General features: G+C 34.8%; 1 protein-coding gene across 1 annotated transcript; it reads left to right on the top strand.

The window, feature by feature from the left end:
* Positions 1 to 3983: 3983 nt before the first annotated feature.
* On the top strand, positions 3984 to 21350 carry LOC122602167 (phosphatidylinositol 4-phosphate 5-kinase 7-like). Its single transcript, XM_043774889.1, has 9 exons — positions 3984 to 4018; positions 17525 to 18577; positions 18813 to 18980; positions 19276 to 19438; positions 19658 to 19768; positions 19847 to 20034; positions 20156 to 20310; positions 20489 to 20660; positions 20847 to 21350. The coding sequence occupies exons 2-9, from the start codon at positions 17532 to 17534 to the stop codon at positions 21127 to 21129; spliced, it is 2286 nt and encodes a 761-aa protein (XP_043630824.1). The 5' UTR covers positions 3984 to 4018; positions 17525 to 17531; the 3' UTR covers positions 21130 to 21350.
* Positions 21351 to 27357: the final 6007 nt, after the last annotated feature.

The raw sequence follows: 27357 nt of genomic DNA, 5'->3' as shown, positions 1-27357 counted from the left end.
AGAGAGTGTACCTTTTTTACAGTGACATTCACCCACTGAATGGAAGTGACTTGGTCTTTTGTCAGTGCATCACCATCAGCAAGTGCCATTAAGCACATTGCATCCACATACCCTTCATCATCAGACTCATCAGAATCGGCCCAATCATGCTCTTCAGCGACCAGTCCTTTGGCTGGTGTTTTGGCCTCCTCCTCTTCAGCAATTTTTGCTTTTAGCTGATAGTATTTGTTCCTGTACTCATCAACAGATTTGGAAGGATTAGTTTTAGGAGCAGCAGGGGTAGGAATAGAAACCCTGCATTCCTTTTGGTAATGGCCTTTTCTGCCACACCTCTAGCATTCCTCCTGAGATTTATCAGCAGGAGGCTTATATGGAGCAACCTTCTTACGGTTGTTCCATTTTCGAGAATACCTCTTCCCAGTGATCAGGGTAAATTCCATGAAATCGTTGAACATCTCTTGTTTCTCTTCAGCGTTAAGATCATCAACAAGAGATTGGATAGAGGGTGGAAGGGTTGAGTTGCTGACATCCACGTTAAGATTTATGGGTTCAGCAGAAACAAGAGCAATGGGGTCAGAGACAAAAAAGGCAGACGTGCTGGTAGAAGAAGATGGACCAACATGTCTACGAGCATCAGCAGCAGCTCGTATGTTTTGAGCCAAAGCCTTTTCTTCAAACTGAAGCACACCAAAAAGTTCCTCAAGATCATAATTTTGGATCTGTTTGGTGGTACGAAGGATTTGTCTCAAATTTTGCCATTTAAGAGGAAGGGAATCGATGAATTTATGGCACAACTCAAAATTATCATGGTCAATGCCATCATTAGTCATATCATTTAGCAACCCTTTGAAATGGGAATAGGTGCTGTCAAGACTTTCATCAGGAAGAGAGAAGAAGTTTTCATAGGCCCTTTTTAGGTCAATTTTCTTGGTCTTAATTGTGTCAACAGAACCTTCGTACATGTTACACAATCTATCCCAGACTTCCTTGGAAGTGGGATATTTGATGATAAGCTTCATGATGTCAGTAGGAAGGATGGTGACAATCATGTTTTTGAGTCTGGAATCTAGATTTACCGGTCTCCGCTCATCATCTGTCCATTGGACTTCTGGTTTTACCAGATCAATCACAATCTCAGGAGCTTCAGGTGTGGCTCCTGGAGTTCTTTGGACATAGGTGGGTACGTAGGGACCAACTGTTAAGATGGTCATTAAATAAGGTTCCACCCCTACTATGTGAAGAAGCATTCTTTCCTTCCAAAACCCAAAATCTTTGGGCTCAAACTTGGGAGGAACAGACACATAACCAAAGTCACGTGTATTCACAAGGGAAGGAACAGTAGACATGTTCTTGTTTTTACCGAAAAGAAAGTTTTAAAGAGAGAAAGAACAGAAAATTAATGTAAATACAATAAGGCAAACAGATCTTGTTCCAATGATTTAGGAACGGTGGCTCTGATACCACTTGATGGACCACGAATGCACAACTTGTATTAAGATTAACTATACAAAAAGTAAAGGGAAGAAAGTAAACAACAAGAACAATAAAAAGTTCAAATGCAAAATATTTAAGCAAGTCTAATCATATGTATCATTGATTAACCGATGAATACATGGTCAATATTAAAAACTTGATTTACAAGAATACAAATGAACAAAGTAATTGCTAAGTCTAGATACACTACAAACTTAAATAATTACAAGATAAGTGACACACACTTTTTATGGTGACAGACACAAAGTATATGATGCGACTGTGTTCCCTTTTATAGAGGAGAATTGGGGCAACACAGCCTTTCTTTGATAGTGACTAAATGGTGGTTTTCGACGTTCCATTGGCTCGAAGTACTTGCATGCGGGAGCTTTTGTTTTCTTTACCAAATCGGGTATGAGAGAGAAAACCCTTGCTTTGGTCCCAACTGTACATTTGTCATACAAGGCAAATTACAGTTGGAAGAACCACCATGTGACTGTTGTCTTCATCTGGTTTGATTTCTTCCCGCCTTGACTAACAAATTGGGAAGCATACAACCCGCTAAAGAGAGTCCCTGGACTCGCTGATGACCTGCTGACGACACACGTCAGCGACCAAGTCTGGTCAGCGAATCCAAGACTCAACATATACCATAAGTCAAATGGTGGCGGCGGTGACGGATGATGGTGGCGAGCGGTGGTGACGAATGATGGTGGCGAGCGGCGGTAGTGGCGGCGGAGATTGTGGTGGTGGCGGTGGCAATGGTTAGTAGTGAAAGTTATTAATGTAATGTGACTATGATGTATCGTACATCATGCATAAGAGTGTGTACATTGTTGAAATTTAAAATCAATATTAAAATTTTAAGTTTAATGTTGAAAATCAAAAATTGATTTGCTTTATATTATAGTATAGGTATAGATAGATATCCATACTATATTAATTAACAATTCTCTATCTTTAAAATACCTAAAGTACCCTTAAGTTTCAACACATTTCTAACTCACACACTAAATCTATCCAATATATCCATAAAATATTTTATACTCATATTTATGGAATATCTCTATAATGTTCTTAATAAACTTATTAATAAAAGATACATCCATTAACCATAAAATAAAATGATATGTTCCCCTTCAAGTTGAAGAGAAAACAATTTCCAGTTAGGCTTAGCTTTGAGATAACAATAAACAAAGCTCCAGGCCAAACTATTCCAAACGTTGGCATTTATCTACCTAAATCGGTATTCTCGCATGGCCAACTTTATGTGGGACTATCTAGAGGGATTTCGCGCGACAGGACAAAGGTGTTGGTCATACCTGCTAAAGAGTTCAATTAACCAGGAGTATACACCTCAAACGTGGTGTACAGAGAAGTTTTACATGATGCATAGGTCATACAAGGTGTGTGGTTTTAGGTACTAACTAATTTGTTTAATACTGTATATCATACTGAAATTGCGTCAACTGAGTACGTTGTTGTACATTTCTACATTGCAGGTGGCTTCGATTTGATGTATATTTCTACACTTGGTGACGTACTTTACTTCTTTTTCAATTTTCTAGGTTATTTTTTGCATTTTGGCTTATTCATACTAATTCATTGTTTAAACTTTTGTCCACGTCTCCCTTACTTTTAGATAAACAATCGTTACGATGATTGCTACCTAATAAAGATTATTACTCAGTTTGTGTATATTTAGCGTTACTGAATTTAATAAATCACTCAACATAAAAAACGCTCACTCTAAAACAACAACCGCGGTTTTCACTTTGAGTCGAAATAAGAAACGCTTGAGGTTAAGTTATACATTCATTTAATAACACGGTACCCGCTACTTGACCGGCTTTTTTTTCCTATTCCCCGCCGTATCGTGCGGGTACAACGCTAGTAATAATATATTTGGATAATGATTACTATGATTTTTAATTTGTAGTTTATCTAAATGATGACATCATCAAAAGTCAATTTGATGAAATCGAATAATGTGATTAATTAATTAGTCATTAGTTCAACTGTGTTATAGTATATATTAAGATATCGGAGATGCTTTAAGCCAAGTCTCTCCCAACAATCGATCACTAATCACTTTCCAAACTATTGATGACGTCCTTTTTTCCTTTTCAAATCATACTTGTCCCTTGATTAGCTAGCTAATTATTACTATTAATTAGTTTATTATAGTTAAAAAATAGTAAGGTGATCTGTTTCTTGTATACCAATATATTTTGGCCTATCATTACAATTTAAATACGTCGATTACGACCTCAGCATACAGTTGACGAAAGGAACAACTCAAATATATAATATATAGGGTCATATATCCTTTTCCATTCACTATATATATTGATTGCTTGCTACATATTCTTGTCTATTATAACAACCTTCCTTTCATTGACCATCTGAATATATATATATATATATATATATAGTAGAATCTCTCTACTGGAGTCTAGACTTCGAATCCGATTCTGGCTAGAGTACATACGTTCCAAGTTCGGTTTCTCCTTTGATTATACTTGACCTGATTTACGGGTGACTGGTGAGTTCTTAAACTTTGTGTTCCTCATGTTTATATGCAATTATACATGCACTTAATTTGTCGATGAGTTCCTTGAGTTCTGCTTCTTTTGTTATCTTCTTCTTTGTATTTAAGATGTTATAACTAAAATTTTTAAAAGCTAGGTATATATATAATTATAGAGTTTCGCCAAATCCAGCCCTTAGGACCGTAGTTAAGATGTATTAAATATTAGTTATACACTCACCATAGAATTCAGGAGTGGACTTTTGATATGAAAGTCCAATTTTTTTTATCAACGTTAAGTGTAACCTTAACGGCTCTCGAATATAAACCTGATGTATAGATATAATTTTGATCAGAATATATATATATATATAATGCATGTTTATTTATTTCATATTTAAATGACCACCTCTACATACTATCATTACGTAATGGATGATATTAAAGTATGAATATTCAAATAACTTTTGGTTTTTTAGCAGAAGTGTAGTAACATATAGTAATGCATTTTATCATGCATATATGTTTAATCTTGATTACACATGCAACTGTGTTAGGGTGGGTTTCAGATTGCTTAACTTAATTGGTTGCTAGTAAATAATCATTAGAAGTCCTGATTCCTGAATATCGAATTCTTAAATGTTTTGTATATGATCCCATGAATATGTATTTTTTTTTACAACTCATGAAACAAACCAATATTAGATAGATAGAAACTAGTGCTCAAATATGCATTTGCATAATAATAATAAATCAATATATATTAAGGTTAAGTTTTAGGTAAAATAAAACAAATATAAAAGATTTTATACATATATAAAAGATTACCATGTTCTTATGTTCTTTTGACTCTTCGAGAAATTATCGAGAAATTAAGAGATTACTTCTATTAGACGTCTATATATATTGATATATCCTAGCTGATCATTAAAATCTGCGTATGCATGTCTGAATCACCTACAGTTTTTTGTATGTACTGTATTATTAGGATGATAAATTTTACATTATGACAATAAGATACTGTCTTCATCAACTGTACAAAAGTCAACGGTTAATATATACTGTATATTGTATAAAATGAAAGTAGATAAATAAGACAGAGAGTTAATTACCTTTCAGTAATATATAATATAAATAAGACAGAGAGTTTTAAGTTATTATATACGTGATGTGTACGTCTTTTTGCAAGTGTCCAAAATTGTAGAGACAGCATCTAGCTAGCTATTTGTGGGTTCATAAACCGTTATTATAGTAGAGATGCAATGTATGGAATATCATTGTAATTGGTGCAGTGTAAATACATTAATATTTATATGCAAGTGTTGCATGTTGAATAGCTAGCGCAAGGGTCAAATAATATACAGTAATCATGTACGACATACAGATTAATAATAATAATATATATAGCCAATTCCACAAGCAAGGTATAGTATATATATTGAAGTATATAGTCAAAGTATATTACCTTATTATTTCACGTGTTTCAAACTTTAGTTAAGTCACTTGATGGGTTTTGCAACGTACGTAACAAATTAAAGTCTTTTCAAAGGGTTATATACAGAATAAGGACCTGAGAATGTAATGAATTATGCACAAATGTTTATGTTATGTAATGAACTATTTGGATGTTTATTGTATGTAATGAACTTTCAAATCCAAGTTATGGAATGTATCTGACCAATCAAAAACTTACAAGTGTCAGCTTATATGGTTGTCACATATACCCGAGTACAATCAATAACCAGAATTTGAAAGTTCATTACATATAATAAACATGCAAGTAGTTCATTACACAACATAAACATTTGTGCATAGTTCATTAAATTCCTATATACTAAAAAAAAAATGATGTAGGTGGCTGCACTCTAGCTATATGTCTTAGCTTAAGATGTTTAGTCTATCCATCCAAGGTTATCGTTAACTGGGACACGATCACATTAAAAGTAGACATGAACGGTTATCTTGATGCTCATTAATTGAAACATATGTGAGTGATTTCTTCTCGCTACATGAGAAGTCATATATCTCTTTCATTTTATTTTTAATATTTTCTCTCATAAATTATATTTTAACATGATAATTAGAAAAAACATTACATTAGTTAAAAACTTCTGTATTACATTAATATTAAAAAAGAACCACCCTAGCTTATTCTTTGGTGCCTTCGTCATCTATCGATCATCATACTCAGAGCCATAACTTTTCTCATGCTCAGTATATCCTTTTTAAAAACTCTTTTTTAGTCAAACCGCTAGAGTTATTGTTTGAAATAAACTTGAAAGCTTAATTTGATCAATTCTTTTGCTTTACGGCCTCTTGAATACTCTACATTTTGGTATAGGATATTCATGTAGAAGTATTATCTACCACATTCTCTCGGAGAGTAAAGTGATCTTACAAATTATTTATAGATCGATTATATAGTTTCATGTCTTAACTTACTAAAGATCAATTATTAAAAACCTATTGATCCAAAATAAGTTATCAATCAATTCATATAGGATCAACTATAACAACATATAATAATTAAGATCTAAACAACTATATCGACTGGCGCTTCGTACGATCTAGCATCGTTTTTGAGGGGGTTGAGAAGCTCAAAGAACCATAAAAATACCCCCAAGCTCGTTCGGAGTCGTGTTTGATGATATGTTTTCTAAGGTTTTAGACTACCAAAGATTTCTAGCTCAGCCACAGACCTTGAGTGATGCGCACCATAGGGATAGGGTGTGGCGCACTTAGGTGCTATAGATTTGATTTTCCTCTTGGCATGGTGCATCATACTAAAAATACCCCCAAGTTAATTTCGCCTCGTCCTTGTTGTGACACACCCGGTCCTTCTGGTGCATCATACTAAAGTGATCTTCAATGTTTCTTACATTGTGGTTCTTCGAACATCACTCTTGTATCTTTAAGGCTCTTATGGACATAATGGAGTAGTTTTGGCTTGTTTTCCCTCGTTCTATGCTCTATGAACCTGTGAACACGTATTGCATGGACGAAGGCAGTGGGATCAGTTGCCCTCATTCCTGTTGGGTTTTATAACTAATTATCACAATAAATCACAAAGCACGCAACGGAAGACAAGATCTATGTAGTTTAATTAATTAACCAAAGTATAGAATTTGTACCTTATAATGGAGAGATTGAAGATAAGAACAAGGTTTAACTTAACCTCTCTAAGATTGCACACTCAACGGTGGAACGTATGTATGCTAGTACTTGATCACAAACCGAAAAACCCTTTGTTTTTACCCTTGAATTTCGACCCAAACAAAAGCCAAAACCCCCTTGTTTTCTTGTGGTAGTCGACCGAAACAAGAGAGAGGAGGAGAGAAGAGATTTTTAGGGTTTTAGAAAACCTAATTAATTGTGTGTGAAAAACAATTAACCTAGGCTTTCATTTATAGGCTTAGGAAACTTAATGGCCAAGTTTAAGGGTTTTGGAGCCCTTGTTCGACCGTTCCCCCCCCCCCCCCCTAGAACATTCTAGAGGGGTTTCCTAATTGTTTCCTAATTCCAACTCTTCTCCGTTAAGTCCGTTAATTAAGTACCGTTAACTTTTAACTCTTTTAACGAACCTCCGTTAGTTTTTCGTGATCAAATTAATTAATAAAATACATTTAATATATTAATCAATTTATAGTTACATTCACGTTGAGGTGTGACCCCGTAGGCTTAAATACTTTTCGGACATACGTTCATTTTACGTGATCATATTCTAACAGCTCCCACTTGAGCTCGTAACGAATGAAGGTAATAACATTGGTAAGCGTCTAGCAACACCCCAATGCTCCCGAAAACATTTAAGTACTGTTTAAATGGTTAAAGCATTTATTATCCCTTTGTTCAGATACCTTTGTTAAATATGAATATGGATCGAGATCATTTCATAATTTAACGATTATGTTTCTCATTCTATAACTAATTAATGATTACCAAAAATAATCGAGAACAATCTGGATTTATTTGGGCACGGCCATGCAAACATCTTAATTAGTCCTAATGAGGGCGCCAAACGGTATCATACTTCAATTTCAAATTGAAGGAACAAATCCTATATTGACTACACGTGTCAGTCATCATATTTCACGACACTTTCTGAAAATAGCCCTTTATGTACCCCCTTATTCAGGTGAGTTAGAACTATATCAAGTAAGTGCGATTCATATATGCTGACCTACTTGTATCTCAAGTCAAAGGATCAATAAGGGTAACCATTTGCGAATTTCACTTAATGACGATGATCCATAAAGTGATAATTCGTTAGTGGGGTAGTCCGATATGCATCCGCTATGGATATCATGTGAGTTTGGTGGGATCCATCCATTACATATTCCAAGAATATAACCAAACACTCACATTTGTCTTCGTTTAATTATATTCCCATATAAATAATCGACAATGGACAATTTAGAATATTTAATAATATATAAAATATTAAATGAAATATTCAAGGATTAAACATGCAAATATAGGACACAATTTAATATTGAATGAAATCAAACATATCAAGTACTTTATTTCATTATGGAAAATATAAATTGTTTAACATCCCTTATCCAAATACCGAACAACAGATTTACATGAAATAACTAGCTAATTTAAGTCCTATACCCTCGGCATGCCTTTCAAGCTTGGGCCTAGACAAAGCTTTTGTGAAAGGATCAGCTAAGTTAAAATCTGTTTGAACTTTGAGTAATTTGATTTCACCTAGTTCGATCTGCTCACGAACATAGTGATATCGTCTAGCATAATATCTGGCACCTTTCTGAACTCCTGGTTCGTTGGCAATGATTAATGCACCGGTATTATCACAGTACAAATCAGTGGGTAATTCATTTGAGGGGATCACGTCAAGCCCACTAATGAACTTCCTTATCCAGACTGCTTCCATTGCGGCTTCTGAGGTGGCAATGTACTCAGACTTGTTGCAGACATGGCGAATGTGGTTTTTAGCTCATAGCATTCCACCGTCCCTTCATTTAAACAATGAAGACGTATCCCGACTGGTATTTTGAAACATATTTATCAGTCTGAAATCCAACATCACAGTATCTATTCACTTTGAATTCTGGATCAGGATTTCTTCCATACAACAAGAATAACTCTTTAGTAGCACACATGTACTTAAGAATATTCTTTACAGCAATTCAATGATCCTATCCAGGATTTTGCTGATAGTGGCTAACTATATTTTGCGCGAACGCAATATCATGTCTAGTGCATCTTATCGCATACATAATAGATCCCACGGCCGAAGCATAAGGAATTCTAAACATACGCTCCACCTCACTAGGTGTAGAAGCACTGTTCTTGCTAGATAAGTTAAGTCTTTGCATGAGTGACCTTATCAATATAAGCACTTTGACTTAATCTAAACAACCACTTTAATCTATCTCGGTAGATCTTGATTCCAAGAATAAATGTCGCTTCTCCTAAATCTTTCATGGCAAAACACTTTCCAAGATGGGATTTAACATCTTGCAACATTGGAATGTGTTTTCCTATGATTAATATGTCATCGACATACAAGACAAGGAAAGTAACATTACTCCCACTAGCTTGCCGATATACACATGGCTCATCGGGATTTTGAACGAAACCAAACTTTTTGATTTCTTCATCAAACCGTTTATTCCAACTTCTTGATGCTTGCTTTAGTCCATAAATGGATCTTTGAAGCTTGCATACTTTGTTGGGATGTTTCGGATCAATAAAACCTTCCGGTTGATCCATATAGACTTCTTCATCCAAGTAACCATTTAAGAAGGCAGTCTTAACATCCATTTGCCATATCTCAAAATCATAGTACGCTGCTATGGCTAAGAGAATCCTAATAGCTCTAATGTCCGCAACTGGAGAAAAGGTTTCATCATAATCAACACCGAAACGTTGAGTATAACCTTTCGCCACGAGACGAGCTTTATAGGTGTGTATATTTCCATCCATGTCCGTCTTCTTTTTGAAGATCCACTTACATCCAACAGTTTGAGCATTTTGTGGAAGATCAACCAAGCTCCAGACTTGATTGTCTTTCATGGATTTCATTTCCACCTTTGTAGCTTCAAGCCATTTGTCAAGCCATTTGTCAGATTCCGGATCTGATAATGCAGCGTTGAAATTCGGAGGCTCATCGAGATCTCCAACAACGTCTTCTTCTACCATCAGACATAGTCTTTCGGTAGGACGTCTTGTCCTTTCGGACCTACGAAGTGGAATCGCTTCATTATCATCGACTTGAGGTTCATCACTTTGAACAATTTCCCCCCCAAGTTGATGATTGCTAGTATCTTCAGAAGGTGACACATCTTCCTCTTGAGTCTCATCAAGTTCTACAACCCTCCCACTGTTCTCTTGAACTTACTTCTTTTCAAAGAACTCGGCATATCGAGCAACACGAACAGTGTTTTTGGCGGGATCATAGAAGTCGTAACCCATCGTTTCCTTAGGGTATCCGACAAAGATGCACTTAGTAGGTCTGGGTTCAAGTTTGTCAGGCGTATCGCGCTTCACAAGTGCCTCACATCCCCAGACTCTTAAGTAAGACAAATTAGGGACATCACCATGCCATAATTCGTACGGTGTCTTGTCAACCTTCTTGGTTGGAACCATATTGAGAATGCGTACAGCAGTCTCTAGAGCGTAATCCCAAAACGAAAATGGGAGAGTTGTACGGGTCATCATTGATCTTACCATGTCTAGCAAGGTTCGATTTCTCCTTTCAGACACTCCATTATGCTGAGGAGTGTCTGGAGGAGTAAGCTATAGGACAATTCCACATGCTTTAAGATAATCCTTAAACTCTTGGCTTAAGTATTCACCACCTCGATCCGAACGAAGAATCTTGATGGTTTTACCGAGTTGATTTTCAACTTCATTTTTAAACTCTTCGAATGTTTCAAAGACTTCATGTTTATGTTTAAGCAAGTAAACATAACCATAACGACTGAAATCATTCATAGAATGATGAAGTAGCTAGAATTTCTCCTTGACATATGTCTAAAAAGGCCACATACATCGGAATGTATTAGTCCAAGTAGTTCCTTAATCTTCTCCGGTTTTATGCGGAAAGGGTATTCTTGTTATAGCCGAAAATACAAGATATGCATTTGTCAAATGATTCATCATTTGATTGTAAGATCCTTTCACGTTGAAGTTTTCAATGCTTTTCTTGCTAACGGTAATTCGAAAGACACGCATTTATCAAACAATTCATCATTTGATTTGTAAGATCTCTTCACATTGAAGACTTTTAATGCGTTTCTTGCTACTTATAATGCCGAAGACACGCATTTATTAAATGATTCATCATTTGATTTGTAAGATATCTTCACATTGAAGTCTTTAAATGCGTTTCTTGACAAAAATTAAACAAGATGACCATGTCAAAGATAGAGTCCAAGTTAACTTGACTATTTTGCTATTGAATTATCATTTGAATCTCATCAACACTTATAATTCAGTTAAGAAGATACTAGAAGAACTGGTTAAACCAACTTGCTTCTTCTTCTTGTTCAACTCAGCTAGATACTTTAGTACAATTCCTCTTCCAGAGTCTCACTATAGCATAGTGATGACAAGACTGGTCTTTAGCCATATGCTCCTTTTTCTAAAGGGTCTTTTAAGGTTTTGAGACTAAACACTTTGTTTTCTCTTACCTAAGTTCTTTCCTTTAGCTTTACGGTTGTTTTGCTTTCTAAACCATTCCCCCCTTGATCATAAGAACTTGGGGTATCTCAGATTTCTTGGACGGTTTTCTTCATACTCAATCAACTTGATATGAAGTCCAACTATGCTATGCAAATCTGCAATTATCTCTTATGCCAATAAGAATTGACAGAAGATACGCATAGTTTAATCCTTTCCATAATGCTCAAAGTGACTCTTCATCTTGAGTACATGAGCATTTACCGGTTTCCCATACTCGTGTTCAAGTTATGGAGTGACTCAATTAGCTAAAGTAATTCAACTCCAACTTGTTTTCCGTACATAGACTTGAGTTATTTGATCATATCACACGGATTTTGCAATCCGAATTGCCTTTTGAAGCTCAGGAGACATGCTTCTAGCATCAAATAAGCAACCTCAATATGTCTATTGTACCGAGTATTTTATGCTTCCAACTGCAAAGCAATGGCATTCGCATTAGAAATAGCGGTATCTGAGTTTTAATGACATTGGTTTTCTTTTCAACTCTTAGAACAATTCTCTATTCACAAAAACAGTCATTGAAATTGGTTTCAGAAAGTTTTCTCTTTCCAGCATCGACCTGAAAGCCGATTGGTGTATGTTTTGTGAAGGATTTGTTGCCTTTTACAAAACAAATTCAAGTTCAATTATCGGTATTTTTGATAATAAATCCTTAAGAAATTAATTACCCAATGTTTATAGAATAAACAGATAATTTCATTAAGGCTAGGATCCAATTGACATACAACCATTTCATCAGTTGATCTGCTAGAAATGATTGCACTTAAAAGGTAAGTGACGAGCAATAATTGCATTACAAGTGCAATTCCTAGAAAGTATGGGACCTACGTAAGACGCTCGATTCATCAAACGATCTTTTGTAGTCATGTTTTGTCCCATCTTTTGCCACGGGTCAAGGTCTCACCGCTTAACTCGCTTTAAGTCGTCCAACTAAGAATGTGCAAAATTGACCACCACTGTGTATCAGTGAATGGGTTTTGTCATGCAATCGTCATTTCACCACTGTGTACCAGTGAGTAAAATAACGACCCCATGTGTCCTTGACAAATTGGATGGCAATGACTTAAGTTGATTGGGTCATACAATTTGATATGTGATCAAAAAGTTATGTTTCGAAAATTCATGCATATCTTCTAAACATAATATTTAATAAAATCATTTGTATAGTCTTAGCAACACAAGAGAGCTCGGTAGCTCCATTTGAACACACAAAGAAGCGCAAGGGAAAAGGTATGCGATGAATGCGATTTAAAAACTCGCCCTTTTAGAAGGCTAGCGCACTCCGGCTTATATCTCTCTTAGAGTTTGTTCAAATGGGTGAGCCGGTGTATCTCAAGGTTGTAGGACTCCAATTTTATTAAAAAGTCTCTTATTTCGATATTGCTTAGTCAAGTTTATCTTTTCTCAAAACAATTTTACATCACAATTTATATCTCAATAAATATGCAAAATTATAAACTATAACTATTAAGCATGCAACGAGTTATGGTAGGCCACCTAAACATGTCACTATGGTTTATTTATGTCTAATCCGGCTCCTCCTTCAAAGAGGAGGACCACATACATCAAGTTGCCTTGATTGCGTAAGCCTTAAACATGTACATCACAAACAATTATCATATAATCACATAGTTAGCTTTCTGGAAATTCCAGTAGCTTCACGAGCTGTTTAGACCTGTTTCTGGTCCGATTGAGATTTCGACCAGAACTACAAAGTTTTAGCCCTGTGTGTTGGGAATCTACAGTTCAAAGCACAACTTCTAACTCATTACGGATTAATAGATATCAATTTTTTAGTAAACTGTCGCAAAACAGAAAGTTTATACGAAAAATTCACATTGTCACACAATTAATTATACAATTATCTAGCATAATTAACCCTAATGATCAAGATTTCATCTCAATATATCTAAGTAAGAATCATGAATGATTTGCATGAAAAATTCATGATTTTTACTTCTTTTTAACAATTAAAAGTAAAGGTACAACACATAATTACATACGATTTATCACATAAACATGTAATTAAATCAAAACTTGGATTAGGAACCCTAAAAAAAAACTTTTTTTTTTTTATTTTCTGGAAAAAATTTTCGAACCATATATATTTTTTTCTTATTTAAATAATGTAATTAAATTACAAAAACAATTTAACTATATATATATATATATTCGAAAATTTGAAGATCAAGAACCCTAACCCCCCTTCAAGTTTTGATTTATTGGTAATCAAAAAACATACATAGTAGGCTCGTGATACCACTGTTGGGTTTTAAAACTAATTATCACAACAAATCACAAAGCACGCAACGGAAGACAAGATCTATGTAGTTTAATTAATTAACCAAAGTATAGAATTTGTACCTTATAATGGAGAGATTGAAGATAAGAACAAGGTTTAACTTAACCTCTCTACGATTACACACTCAACGGTGGAACGTATGTATGCTAGTACTTGATCACGAACCGAACAACCCTTTCTTTTTACCCTTGAATTTCGACCCAAACAAAAGCCAAAACCCCCTTGTTTTCTTGTGGTAGTCGACCGAAACAAGAGAGAGGAGGAGAGAAGAGATTTTTAGGGTTTTAGAAAAAACCTAATTAATTGTGTGTGAAAAACAATTAACCTAGGCTTCTATTTATAGGCTTAGGAAACTTAATGGCCAAGTTTAAGGGTTTTGGAGCCCTTGTTCGACCGTCCCCCCCCCCCTAGAACATTCTAGAGGGGTTTCCTAATTCCAACTCTTCTCCGTTAAGTCCGTTAATTAAGTACCGTTAACTTTTAACTCTTTTAACGAACCTCCGTTAGTTTTTCGTGATCAAATTAGTTAATAAACTACATTTAATATATTAATCAATTTATAGTTACATTCACGTTGAGGTGTGACCCCGTAGGCTTAAATACTTTTCCGACATACGTTCATTTTACGTGATCATATTCCAACAATTCCAATTTTAATACAATGTAAATTTTTAAATTTTAAATGGTATATTTGTAAAAAAAAATAAAAGTAAGAAAAATAAGTATGAAATAATTAAATACAAATGTTACCTTCGTTGTCATAACTTATTCTTTGGAAGTCATTGGTCATTGAAACATTGACTTTGAGATAGACCTCTTTATTGGATGAATAAAAAACTTGAGTTTTTTTAATTTTTAATAGAAACAAATATGAAAAAAGTTTAACAAAAAACTTTCTTTGTTTAAATATATAACTATATATATAGCTGTTTGTGGAAAAATTATTTTTCTTTCAAAATGTTATATATATTTATCACAAGCAACTAATTATAATAATCATAATAATTATGTAAAAAAATATGTATATAGATATAGGGGTGGGTTATTTATGGTACAAGCATTTAAAAAAGTACAAAAAGTACAAAGTTTTTCCTTCCTCCTTCCATCTCTGACCACCACCGCCACCACCATGATCATCTCCGACCACCACCATGATCCTCCGGCGACGGCGACCATCTCCAGCAAGACTTGCAGATGTGTAAGTTAACTTTCCGGCGAGAATCATGTTCGTTTTCGGGTGGATACGGTACGAGCCAAAGGCCCTCATCCGTTCTAAGCTGGCTGTCAAGGGACGCATATGGGAATCGTATGGATTTGATGGGCGGCGATGCAAGAAATGGTGACAATTTGATGGGAATCGTATGGATTTCTTCTATAACATATGTTTTTACAACATTTCACATGTGAATGACCAAGAAAAGCATGTGTTCCAATATAAAATTTAAGAGTTCTCACGGTTCTTACAAAAAAAATAGGTTCTTAAAATAAGGGTCATATATATATATATATGCAAGCTATTTATTTTCTAAAAAGTATATTTTTTTGGTTTCTTGCATTATGATTGAATACATTATATATTCTCGAGCTACAGTCTGTATTTTTCACATTCTCGGATACGACTATTATAAGTATGACAAACGACTTTTAAAATTGCCTCTCGCAAAAAAATTTCTGGCTCCGTCTCTAACGTATTGTGCACGTAAGTATCAAAAGTTCATAAAACAAGTATATTTTCATATGTATAAAATCGTCTATATATAGATGATATAAGGAATATGTATAATTTAATGTTCATTAGCCTCAAATACGGGTTCATCTTTGTCAAGCCATATTGGATCCCCAGAGTCAGAATAATTGTCTCCGGCCCATGACATTATGGCAACTGGTTGCTCATTTGCCAAGTTAAAACGGTTGTCTAATAATATCCTCACTCATAATGAGTGTTGTAAAAATCGACTGTTACAACCAATTTTCCGGAATCTGTGTATGAGTTGGCTACCAAGACGAGATTGTCATAGTCGCACAAAAAATCAATCAACATCATACACTTGAGTCAACTTTAGTCAAACTCGACCATATCCATAAGAATCAACCAGATTTGGTTGGGTCAACAAAAATTAAACATATACTCTCTCCGTTCCACTAGAAATGTCTAGTTTTGAATTTTCAAAGTCTTTTTTTTGTAACTTTGACCTTAAATATTTTTTTCTGTATTGTATAATACTTGATGAAAAATATATGAATTGATTAAGTTTTAGATATGTTTTTATTTAATATAATTTTCATCAACTATTATATAATGCAATAAAAAGTAACTAAAGTCAAAGTTAAAAAACAAAGACTTTGAAAATTTAAAATTAGACATTTCTAGTGGGACGGAGGGAGTATTTTTTTTATTTTTTTGAATAACTCATACATTTTTTTTAATAAAAGGGTTATTTGATTAATTATGTTATTTTTCATACGATGTTAAATTGAAGAATTATATATGTTAATGTTATTAGTCAATTACTTTAAGTTTGAAATTTTATATAGTTCTTTAATTTCTATTACATATAATTTTATAAATTATTATTTTAATACATAAAAATTCAATCCAATTTTTTTCCATCCGATCTGATTTTTCAAATTTCGCAACCTTGCTCATAATGTCACCCCCATAACTTGACCTTATCAAATAGACTTGATCTTAAAAGGATGATATAATGTAACTTTCTTTATGTCATCCCATAACTTGACCTCAAGTTGCCCTGCCATCATACTTACTATTTATTGACAAGTCAATATACCAAGGTCCATGCCCAAGTTAAAATTATAGATGATACATCAACGTGGAAAAAGATCAACAATTGTCAGGCATGAATGATCAACCACAATAGTTATACTTGACCAAAACATAAGACATAAAAATATACTACTATCAATGGACCAAATACTACCAGTAAACACTACCAAAGTACCAATGAATCAAAAAGCTAGTAATCATAAAATACAAATGGATCAAATATCACAGTAAACTATGTGTAATGACCCAATGCTATATAAGACTACTTCAACAATTAAAGAATCAAAGCTAAGTAAACAACTTTTGACCAAGTAGTAAGGAAGTGACCTGATCCCCATAGTCTCATCAGTTGCCGCCCATCATCTAATAACAACAGCTGGTCAGCAGCCTGAAAAATGACCGGCACAATAGTCTGAAAAGAGCGAAAAGTGACCCAAACAATGAAACAAAGACAAACAGAACATTAGAAAACAGGGTAGTTGATAGCAAAAACTAAGTTAAAAAAATTAGAATGATTGTTTAGTCCCATTTCCCATGTTTTCAAAAAGATAAAATCTAGAGTTGTAATTAGATTAAGAACACAAACTAAGTACCATGATTTTCGACTGGCTTGTTGACCAAACTGGTGACTTACCAAATTTAATACGAAAACTATTGCAGAATGAAAAAGGAAAGAAATTTGTAATACTATATCTAACAGTGTTCATTGTCATGATTTCAGGACACATATGGAGATCATTCTAAATGGATGTGTGTACTTTGGTAACGTGAAGGCGATGATCCCCCATGGCAAGGGAAAATGCACATGGGAAGATGGTACAGTTTATGAGGGTGAATGGGAAGACGGAAAAATGAGTAAGGGTGGACGGATTACTTGGTCGTCTGGAAAAAGTTATGAGGGTGATTATTCTGGCTGTTTTCTTGATGGTTATGGAACGTTGACTAATCCAGACGGGTCTAAATATATAGGGTCCTGGAGGTTAAACATTCACCATGGACATGGTAGAAAAGAATATAGTAATTTAGATATTTATGATGGTTTTTGGAAAAATGGAGTGCATGAAGGTACAGGTAAATATGCTTGGTGTAATGGAGATATGTATATTGGGAATTGGAAAGCAGGAAAGATGTGTGGTAGAGGGGTAATGAAATTTCATAACGGTGATTTGTATGATGGTTATTGGTCAAATGGGTTTAGACACGGGTCAGGCGTTTATAGGTTTGCTGATGGTAGTTATTATTTTGGAATATGGACTCATGGCATCAAGGATGGACGCGGCACTTTTTATCCTACAGGAAAGAGGAACCGGCCTTCAGGAAGATTAGGCAAAAAGAAAGTTTTAAAGGAGCTAAAACGTAGTATAAGCCGTAAGCTACCTAAACAAATACCTATTATTGGAGTTTTACCTATTATTGGAGTTCTCAAAGACTCCAATCGGAAGATAGTCAAGAAAGTATCCTTGGAAAAAGATAAGGATATCAAGGGGGATTCGGGTACAGAGTTCTCTGTGTTAGACAATACTGACATATTATCTCATGGCTCCGAGGATGGAGAAACTGAAGTGGCCGATGAGGATCCAACTGTAATTTATGAACAGGAATATATAGATGGAGTTTTGATCAAAGAAAAGGCAAATACTAATGCAGGATTATCATACAAACGTGAACAACAACGCAAAAAGCATGTGAAGAAAGTGAAACTAAAGTCATTATCGGACATTTCTGATGACGTTAAGAGCTACCATCTGATGCTTAATTTGCAGCTAGGTATCAGGTAACTAAATTAAACAAGAAACCTTCACGTCTATATGATTAGGAGAATAATTCTAGATTTGGCTTCATATTTCCTTTTCCCGTGCTCACAACATGTCCTAGATTTACAAATTTAACTAGGTTAAGTTTAATCCCAACAATTAATGACAAAGCATGTAGATAATTACCACAGCCAGATAAATCTCGTACTTATATGAACACTAATGTGTGGTGGGACTGATCGGTTCAATTAACAGGTATATTGTTGGCAAAACCTCACGGATTTCTATACGTACATTGAGATACTCGGATTTTGGTGAAAAAGCAAGAATAAGGGTGTTTTTTCCCACCAAAGGCTCACGAATGACACCTCCACACTTGTCATTCGATTTTCATTGGAAAGATTATTGTCCTATGGTCTTCAGGTACTAGTTTATCTGGATATGATGTATATTTGTTCTTACATCTGTTCTGTTTTATTTACTTCTTTCTTGGACATATGACCACATAATTTTTTAGCATTAAGTAGGGCGTAATTACCTTTGTTAATGGGAGAATCATAGAAAACATTATAATAAAAGGGTTAAGGAATACTGATACTTCATAAATACATGGCTCAAACAAGGGTTCAGTGTATTCTGGAGCAAGCAGAGTGATTTGTAAATGATGTTTGTAATATGTTTTGGTACTCTTAATAAATATTGATGAAATTGTTTCCAGAAATTTAAGGGAGATGTTCAACATAGATGCCGCAGATTATATGATGTCGATATGTGGGGATGATTTGAGAGAGATTTCTACTTCAGGAAAAAGCGGCAGCATTTTCTATATGTCTCTTGATGACAAATTTGTGATTAAAACTTTACGAACATCTGAACTCAAGGTTTGTATCTACCAAAACATATGTGTTGTGTTTTATGAAACTTATGAAGCATGCTTTTTTACAATTATGTGTATGAACACACACATACACACACACAGACATGTACCAACTACACGCATATATCAAGTCTAGTCGCTGTCAAGGATGACAAAGTTGCGCTAGACGGTTGTAAACTTGTAACAGTAATTAAATGTTGATATTGTTTTATGGATTTTATAGGAATTACTGAAGATGCTTCCCAACTATTACAATCATGTAAAAGCCCATGATAACACTCTGATCACTAAATTTTATGGACTCCATGAAATTTCACTGAGAAGTGGCAAGAAGGTATTTCACCTTAATCCAGTCTTCTTTTTTGGTTTATAGTAATGGATAAAATAATTACATTCATTTATTTATTTTCAGGTACAATTTGTGGTCATGGGAAATATGTTTTACACACAACTGCGGATACATCGTCGTTATGATTTAAAGGGTTCTTACCATGGAAGAAAAACCAATATCGATGACATAGATGAGGGTACCACATTTAAAGACCTTGATCTTGCTTATGCTTTTCATATGGACAAGTCGTTACGTGATGCCCTTTTCAAGTAAGTTTCTCATTTTGCGTCATTCTGGTCATGAGAACCTCTGGTCATGAGAACCACAATAGTTATAGAAGTCATTTAATAACATACTAACTAACTGGACTTCCCTTCCAAATTTTTGCAGACAAATCTACCTAGACTGTGTCTTTTTAGAATCACAGCGCATTATAGATTATAGCCTTCTTCTGGGATTGCATTTTAGAGCTCCTAAGCATATGAATGCTCTCTTAGAACCGCCAGATTCATACCATGGACCTGTGAAGTCTCCTACTGATCTTGGTAAATTTTTCTATGTTAATGAACTTTTGATGATTTATTTACTTGCTGTACATAGTTTACTAGATGTTAAAATCAGGCTAGTTATATGTTTATTGATTTATTCAATCTATTAAAATTGCTGTTTCTACAAAGAATATGCTCCGTAATCTGATTATTTACTGATCTCTCATGTTACTAGCTCCAACATTATTTAATGTCGACCGGTCAATTCCACCAAAGGGACTTCTTCTTGTGACCCATGAGCCGAGTTCTGTCAACACCGCACCTGGTCCACACATCAGAGGAAGTACTTTGAAAGCATTTTCAGTAGGTGATAAGGAAGTTGATCTCCTTCTTCCTGGTACTGCAAGGTATTGCCATATCTGCTCAAAGAATCTCAATCTGATTAAATAAGCTAAATCTGTCATTTTGGGTTGCATCTTGTAACTAAGATGAAAATTCATATCTAAATTAAAAAAGGGCTGAACTTATTTGACTAATTTTTTTTAAGATATCATCACTACATTGACTTAAATACCAAGCTCTTCCATTATCAGGTTACGAGTGCAGTTAGGAGTAAACATGCCAGCTGAGGCAAACCGTAAAGTCTTCTCAAAAGAACCATCAAATTCTAATGAAACAGAACTTTTTGAGGTCTATGATGTTGTACTCTATCTTGGTATAATTGATATACTACAGGGATACAACATGAGAAAGAAAATAGAGCATGCTTATAAATCAAGGCGCCACGATCCCAAGTCAGTATCTGTTGCGGATCCCCAGTTTTACTCGAAACGTTTTATTAATCATCTGGAGAAGGTTTTCCCTGCAGGAACTTAAAGCTTGCACCCTCAAACCACATGGTCCAGAATTTAACTACTCGGTCGATATATATAATTTACAAATCGTTATGTTATCGATTACCTTTTGTATAGTTTTCATCACGTTCCTAGAGTACAAGCTGTGTATCAAGGTTTATGGGGCAAATCTTTTATTCTAACAATCATGCAATTCATGCTATATGATAACAACTACTATGTGGAATGCTTTATACAATAAGAATAGGCGCTTTAAAGACACTCATAAACAGCATTGTAAAAATCGACCAATATAACCGGTTTTTCTGAATTGGCTAGTGTATTGGTGGGCTACCAAGATGAGTTTACTATACTTAGATTAAAAATCGGTCAACACCATAAACTTGGGTCAACGTTGGTCAAATTCGACCATATCGGTAAGAATCAACCGGATTTGGTATGGTCAACAAAAGTTAAACATTTTATTTTTAGTTTTTGAACAACTCATACATTCTTTTTAATTTAATAAAAGGGTTATTTGATGAATTATGGTTATTTTTTATACAATTATGTTAAATTAATAATTATATATGTTAATGTTATTAGTCAATTATGTTTAAATTAGAAATTTATATATTTTTTCTATAAGTTAATTGCAAATTTGATCCTGTGATTTACACACCTTAGCAATGGGTCCCCTTTTTAAGTATCGCTGTAATGGGGGTCCCTCTTTTGAGAATTTTTTGCAAAATTGGTCCCTTTTTAGCAGGTCCGTTAGTGAGTTTCGTCAAGTTTGCGCGTGGCCAACACGTACAGGGGCAATACCGTCTTTTCGCAAAATTTAAAAGGGACCTCATTGCTAATGAACTAGAAAAATGACCCTCATTGCTAAAATGTAAAACCCATAAAGACTAATCTTGCAATTAATTCTTGATAATACATATTATCATTTATTTATATCTTTTCTTTATATATACTTAAAAACCTAGTAACCTAGAGAACTATGTATCAACAAAATAGTAACCTAGAGAACTATGTATCAGCTATCAAGGTTTATGGAGGAAATCTTTTACTCTATAACTCTAACATGCAATTCATGCTTTAATATGAAATCAACTATTTGGAATGCTTTATAGTTTATACAATCACGATAGGCGCTTTAAAGACATGATCATGGAGAACCACATCCAATACAAACGAATCATGACTATTGGGATCGACCACCATAATATAAGGGATTCAAAATTATGATAATGTATCCATTTATGTCATCATTAATAAAACGAACAAAAACATGAGGGTGATGACAAGCCCGGCCCATCACATGTACATCTTAACATTTCCCACACAACTATCGACCAAAAACTTTCAATTTATCCTCAAGTGTGATAAATCACCCAAGGTCCGCAAAAAATAGACTCAAGCCGAAGAAAAACTAGTAGGCTCGAGTTTGGCTAGATAGCTCGACGAGCTTTCAATATATAGACTCGAGCTCGACTCGGTATAGTATAATATGGCTCGAGCTCGGCTCGAAAAGCTCGAAGAAGGCCCGAGCTTAACTTGTTATGTCAATATATATGGCTCGAGCTTGAAACTTTAAAAGCTCGAAAAGCTCGATGGGACTCGACTATTAAAGTATTATATATACAAATAAATACATAATATATTAAAAGCTTGAAAAGCTCGAGAGGTATTCGAGCCGAGCTACATAAAGCTCGAGAGGTATTCGAGCCGAGCTACATAAAGCTCGAGCTCGACTTGATAAGTATTTCGAGCTTAAATTTATGGCTCAGAGTCGAGCTCGAGTTCCATAATAGCTCGACTCGACCGACTTGAGCTCGAGTTGCTCGAAAAAAGTTCAGCTCGTTGGCAGCCCTAGTGCAACCTTTTGAGATAAAAAAAAATGAAACAAGAAATCTCTTTTCCTCCCATAAAACTATCCAGGCAACAAATAGCCATATAACACCAAAAAGAGCCACGTCTCTCAAGTTGAAATGTGAAAATTATACGGAGTAGTAAAAATGCCCAAGAAATAAAGGTGACATTTCAACAAACAATTGGTATGCATCAAGAGCATTTCAGCAAAGTAGTCTCCGACCCTTATTTGAAATGGCATATTCAGGCATGACGAAATTGCATTCTGAATTGGGAGAAGTGATCCCTAACTCTGTTAGAAGTCCAGCCGCTTTGGTTATTTGCATGGTCTATGTCACCAACTATACTATCTTTTGTTCCAATGGGGTTGGAGTTTGAGTCAGTAGCAAAAATAACGGTAGAAATACTCAAATAAGGGTAGAAAAATAATACTAATAATAAGCAATCCCTACATAAGCAGGATAGAGTAAAGAACCTTATTTCTTTCATAAAGACCTCCGGCAAATGGGAACAGATGAGAGTTATTAGAGCATCAGTTATGGAAGAAATACCCCGACCAAGATTGATTACTTGGCAGTCGGCGCCGAGCATGTTCCCATTCCCTCCCATTTCGGCGCCGGACATTTCATCAAGATTCTTGATGTCCTTGCCGATGGTCGGCATTTTTACTTTTCTTTGTTTAATCATAATGACCTGTGAGTGTCTATGTGATGTATGTAACCGGCTATTCTATAGGTGACCAATTTGTTTTCCTTTTATTTTTATAATATGTTGCTTGCTAAGGTGAAGCTTTGACCCAGATTCATTAGTATCATACTCTTTGAATCCTTTCAAGCGATATTACATCAAAAACTAACACTGTATTGTTGTTTTTAAGTGTGGAAAGGGAAGGAGTGGAAAGGAGAAGAGAGGGGAAAATTATAAAATACATTCTTAAGATTTTTTTAAGTGTGGAAAGGGAAGGAGTGGAAAGGATTAGGAGGGGGAGTGTAGTTGTTTTTTGTTTAAAAAGTTTTCCTCTCATTTTTGAGGTGATTAAGAAGGAAAACTTTCTTTCCCTCTCTTCTCCTTTCCTCTTTTAAGTTAACTAAACAATACAGCGTAACACTAATGCATCAAATAACTACATCAGAGTATTATACAATCGATATCATCAAGATCGGGATTTTAAATTAAATTGCAGATAGTTAGGGTAAGCTTTTGAGATAAAATCGACAATATAAACAAGAATTGAAAAAACAAACCTCCATTTGTTTGGATTGGGAATGCACATCTTCTGGTGAGGCCTGAGGCGGTTTTTTTCCCCTTTTTTAAACCAAGGAATTCGGTGTAGAAAACTTAGTTTGACCGCTTCCATCGTCAACAATAGTGCTACTAGTTCTCGGATGCATCGGTGAATTAGGGCTTCATTTTTTGGTAAAGAAACAATAGTGCTACTGTTGTTGTGGCAGTCTGAATCTCGACGGAACGAATCTATCACAAGTAGCAGGAATCGGAGTATCGGATCTTGAAGACTTGTTTGGATTAAAAGTTGATGAAGATTTGGTGATATCATTTTCCTTAAAAAGCGACCGTTGTTGTTGTTGCTGCGGTATCTTGTGAGTGGTGGAAAAGCCGCAATCCATACTCCGAATCGTTTCAGGAATGTTTTCATGATTCGACAAAAACGGTGGTTGAAGATTATCCACGATGGGGAAGTAAAAGGCGTCTTGAGGACGAGGGTTTAGAAGATCGATTATTGTTATTATTAGGTGAAGGTTCGGGGGTTTTCATTGTAAATGAGTGCAGATCGCCGGCGACTGATGATGAAAAAGATGAATTAGATGGAGATGAAAGAGTATGATACTAATGAATCCGGGTGAAAGCTCATCTCAGCAAGAATAAAAGGAAAAACATTATATCAAATACGTTTTAACATTGCATAGGGCATTTTGACTTAATTAGCTACGTTTAAAAGTACAAAAGTTTGCCTTTTTACGGTTTGCCATGACTTGCTTTTTGTTCGGCATCCCTTTCTTCCAACTTTCCAAGTTTATAGTAAAAAAGAATCACAAAATAATATGTCAATAAAAAAAATCAACATATGTTAGACTGATAATAAATTAAAAAAAGAAAGAGCTTCTTCTGACCATCGAACTGGTATTTTGGACGGTTCTGCATCCTTGAACCATAACGCCACACTGTGTAAACTCATGTGGCGTTGAAATGGCATTCTAGACGGTTCTACATCCTTGAACCATACTTGATGCTCTTAACGGTAAATAACCATACCATGAGCCCTTTTGAAGTAATTTCCAATCTTTAGCAATGGAGTTAGTTTAAGATTATTTAGGGTTTAGTTGTAATGTTTGCATTTAAAAAAAAAATAATAAAAAGAAATACATGTAGTTGCCCTCAAATATGTCTAAAATAAAACTCCAACTTGAAACATCTTGTGAAGAAACAAATTCCTTGCCATTAAACCATTTGATGAGATAACTGAAAATGCATAAAGTTAGTTTAGATTAATGCAACCGAAATACAACAATAAGAATTCATCGGTAGATTATAACAACACAAGTTACTTCGGAAGCATTTGAAAACTAAAATTTCCTTGAAAACTATAAAACTGGCTAAAAAAAACACTATGATATGAACTAGAAAACATATTGTATTTGATTCAGATCACAGTTTTTTATTGCCAGTTTTCAGGGAAAACACCCGTGAGTTGACCACGAAAACTTTTGAGTCAAAATAAATTTTTTAAACTTGAAAATGCGACATCGTATTTTAGAAACGACCTCGTATTTAGTTATCGACATCGTATTTTAGAAAACGACCTCGTATTTAGTTATCAACATCATATTTTAGAAAACGACCTCATATTTAGCTATCGACCTCGTATTTTAGAAACGACCTCGTATTTAATTATCGACCTCGTATTTCCTGAGCGGCATCGCATTCGGACTTGTAAAGTGACAAAGCAAAAACCCTTCTATTTTACCTTACATATAACTAATCTTATTCTTTCATAAAGCCTCATTCTCCTCACATTAGCCTCCTAGCAAAAACACACACAAACCCTTTGCTACCCCATTCTCCCTTACTACCCCATTTTTATTACCTCACTTTATTACCCCAAAATCCACAAGTTTTATGGAAATCAAACCTTATTTTGTTTAGATTTAGCTGCAATAACAGTGTTTTCACGTCCTAAACATTGTCACAAACATCTATTTTACAGATTTAAGGTATAAAATCAAAACCCCTTTTTATGCTCTTCTTTTGGTATTTTTCGGTTTTTCTTTTAATACACACACTACACCTACCAAGTATTGAACTTTTTACGTCCAAAACGTTTAGAATCATGTACTACAACTTTTGTCAAAGTTTCGCGTGGTTTTGTTAACAAAATCTTAAGATATAAGAATTTTTGTACATTTTTTTATAAACTTTGTTCAAATGGGTTTACGGGTTTAAGACCGTTTTTCGAGTTTCCGACTTTAGGATTGTTTTCTCATCATATTAAGGAGTCTAAAAGTACAATCTGATGTTAAAAACACCTTCCTAATCGAAAGATACGATTAGGGTTTTCTAGAATGAATTTTGGGGAAGAACAACCCAGTTTGCGACCCCATCAGTTTGTGACCTCGTATTTCCAATTACGACCTCGTATTTCAAATGTGACCTCGTATTTGGAAATACTACCCTAGATTTACTAGCCTCTCAGATTTAGCCTCTCAAATCCAGCCTCTCAATTTCAATTTTGTCCTTTAGTGAAATACTACCCTAAATTCTCAATTAAGACCCCAATAACAATTTAAGACCCCAACTTTCAATTGAGACCTCGGATTTCGATTACTACCCCGGTTTGGTCAACTTTGGTCGGTTTTGTCAACTTAGTCAAACTCGTAAATTGGTCAACGTTAGTCAAACTTATGAATTTGGGTCAAAGTCAAACTTGAGCGCTTTTGGACAACTTAGTTAACACTTGGTGGCACGATATGAACACACTTTCCTATAATGAATACATTACTTAATTGCGATAACTTGAAACAGATTGATTGCTGCCAATTACTTGCTTCTGAATATCTTGTGTAGCTTGATCTTATTGCTGGCAATCAGGTGAGCTTCGTAGTCCCCCTTTTTACATGTTTTTATGGGGCTGAAAGGATACAAAATGTTTTTTTGATAAAACGTATATGGTGCTTTATGACTATCTATTTTGGATATACTTGTGGTTACATTTTTCAGATACACTTATGATTTCATACATTGGTTACATTTACGATTTCATTACGGATACTCTTTTACTATGACGATTATAGACTACTGCATGATACCCTGTGTGTGCTTTATCGATAGTGTCGTGTGCCTATCCCTGTGTGTGCTTTATTGATAGTGTCGTGTGCCTATC

The sequence above is a fragment of the Erigeron canadensis genome, chromosome 5 (genome assembly GCF_010389155.1).
Source record: "Erigeron canadensis isolate Cc75 chromosome 5, C_canadensis_v1, whole genome shotgun sequence".
In the NCBI taxonomy this organism is placed as follows: domain Eukaryota; kingdom Viridiplantae; phylum Streptophyta; class Magnoliopsida; order Asterales; family Asteraceae; genus Erigeron; species Erigeron canadensis.
This window is presented reverse-complemented; position numbering and strand designations above follow the sequence as displayed.

What these genes read in the sequence shown, in the direction of transcription:
- LOC122602167 (XM_043774889.1), top strand. Translation starts at nt 17,532, where the DNA reads ATGGAGATCATTCTAAATGGATGTGTGTACTTTGGTAACGTGAAGGCG. An exon ending in TATTGTCCTATGGTCTTCAG is followed by an intron (nt 18,981 to 19,275) that starts GTACTAGTTTAT and finishes AATTGTTTCCAG; the next exon opens with AAATTTAAGGGAGATGTTCA. An exon ending in CACTGAGAAGTGGCAAGAAG is followed by an intron (nt 19,769 to 19,846) that starts GTATTTCACCTT and finishes ATTTATTTTCAG; the next exon opens with GTACAATTTGTGGTCATGGG.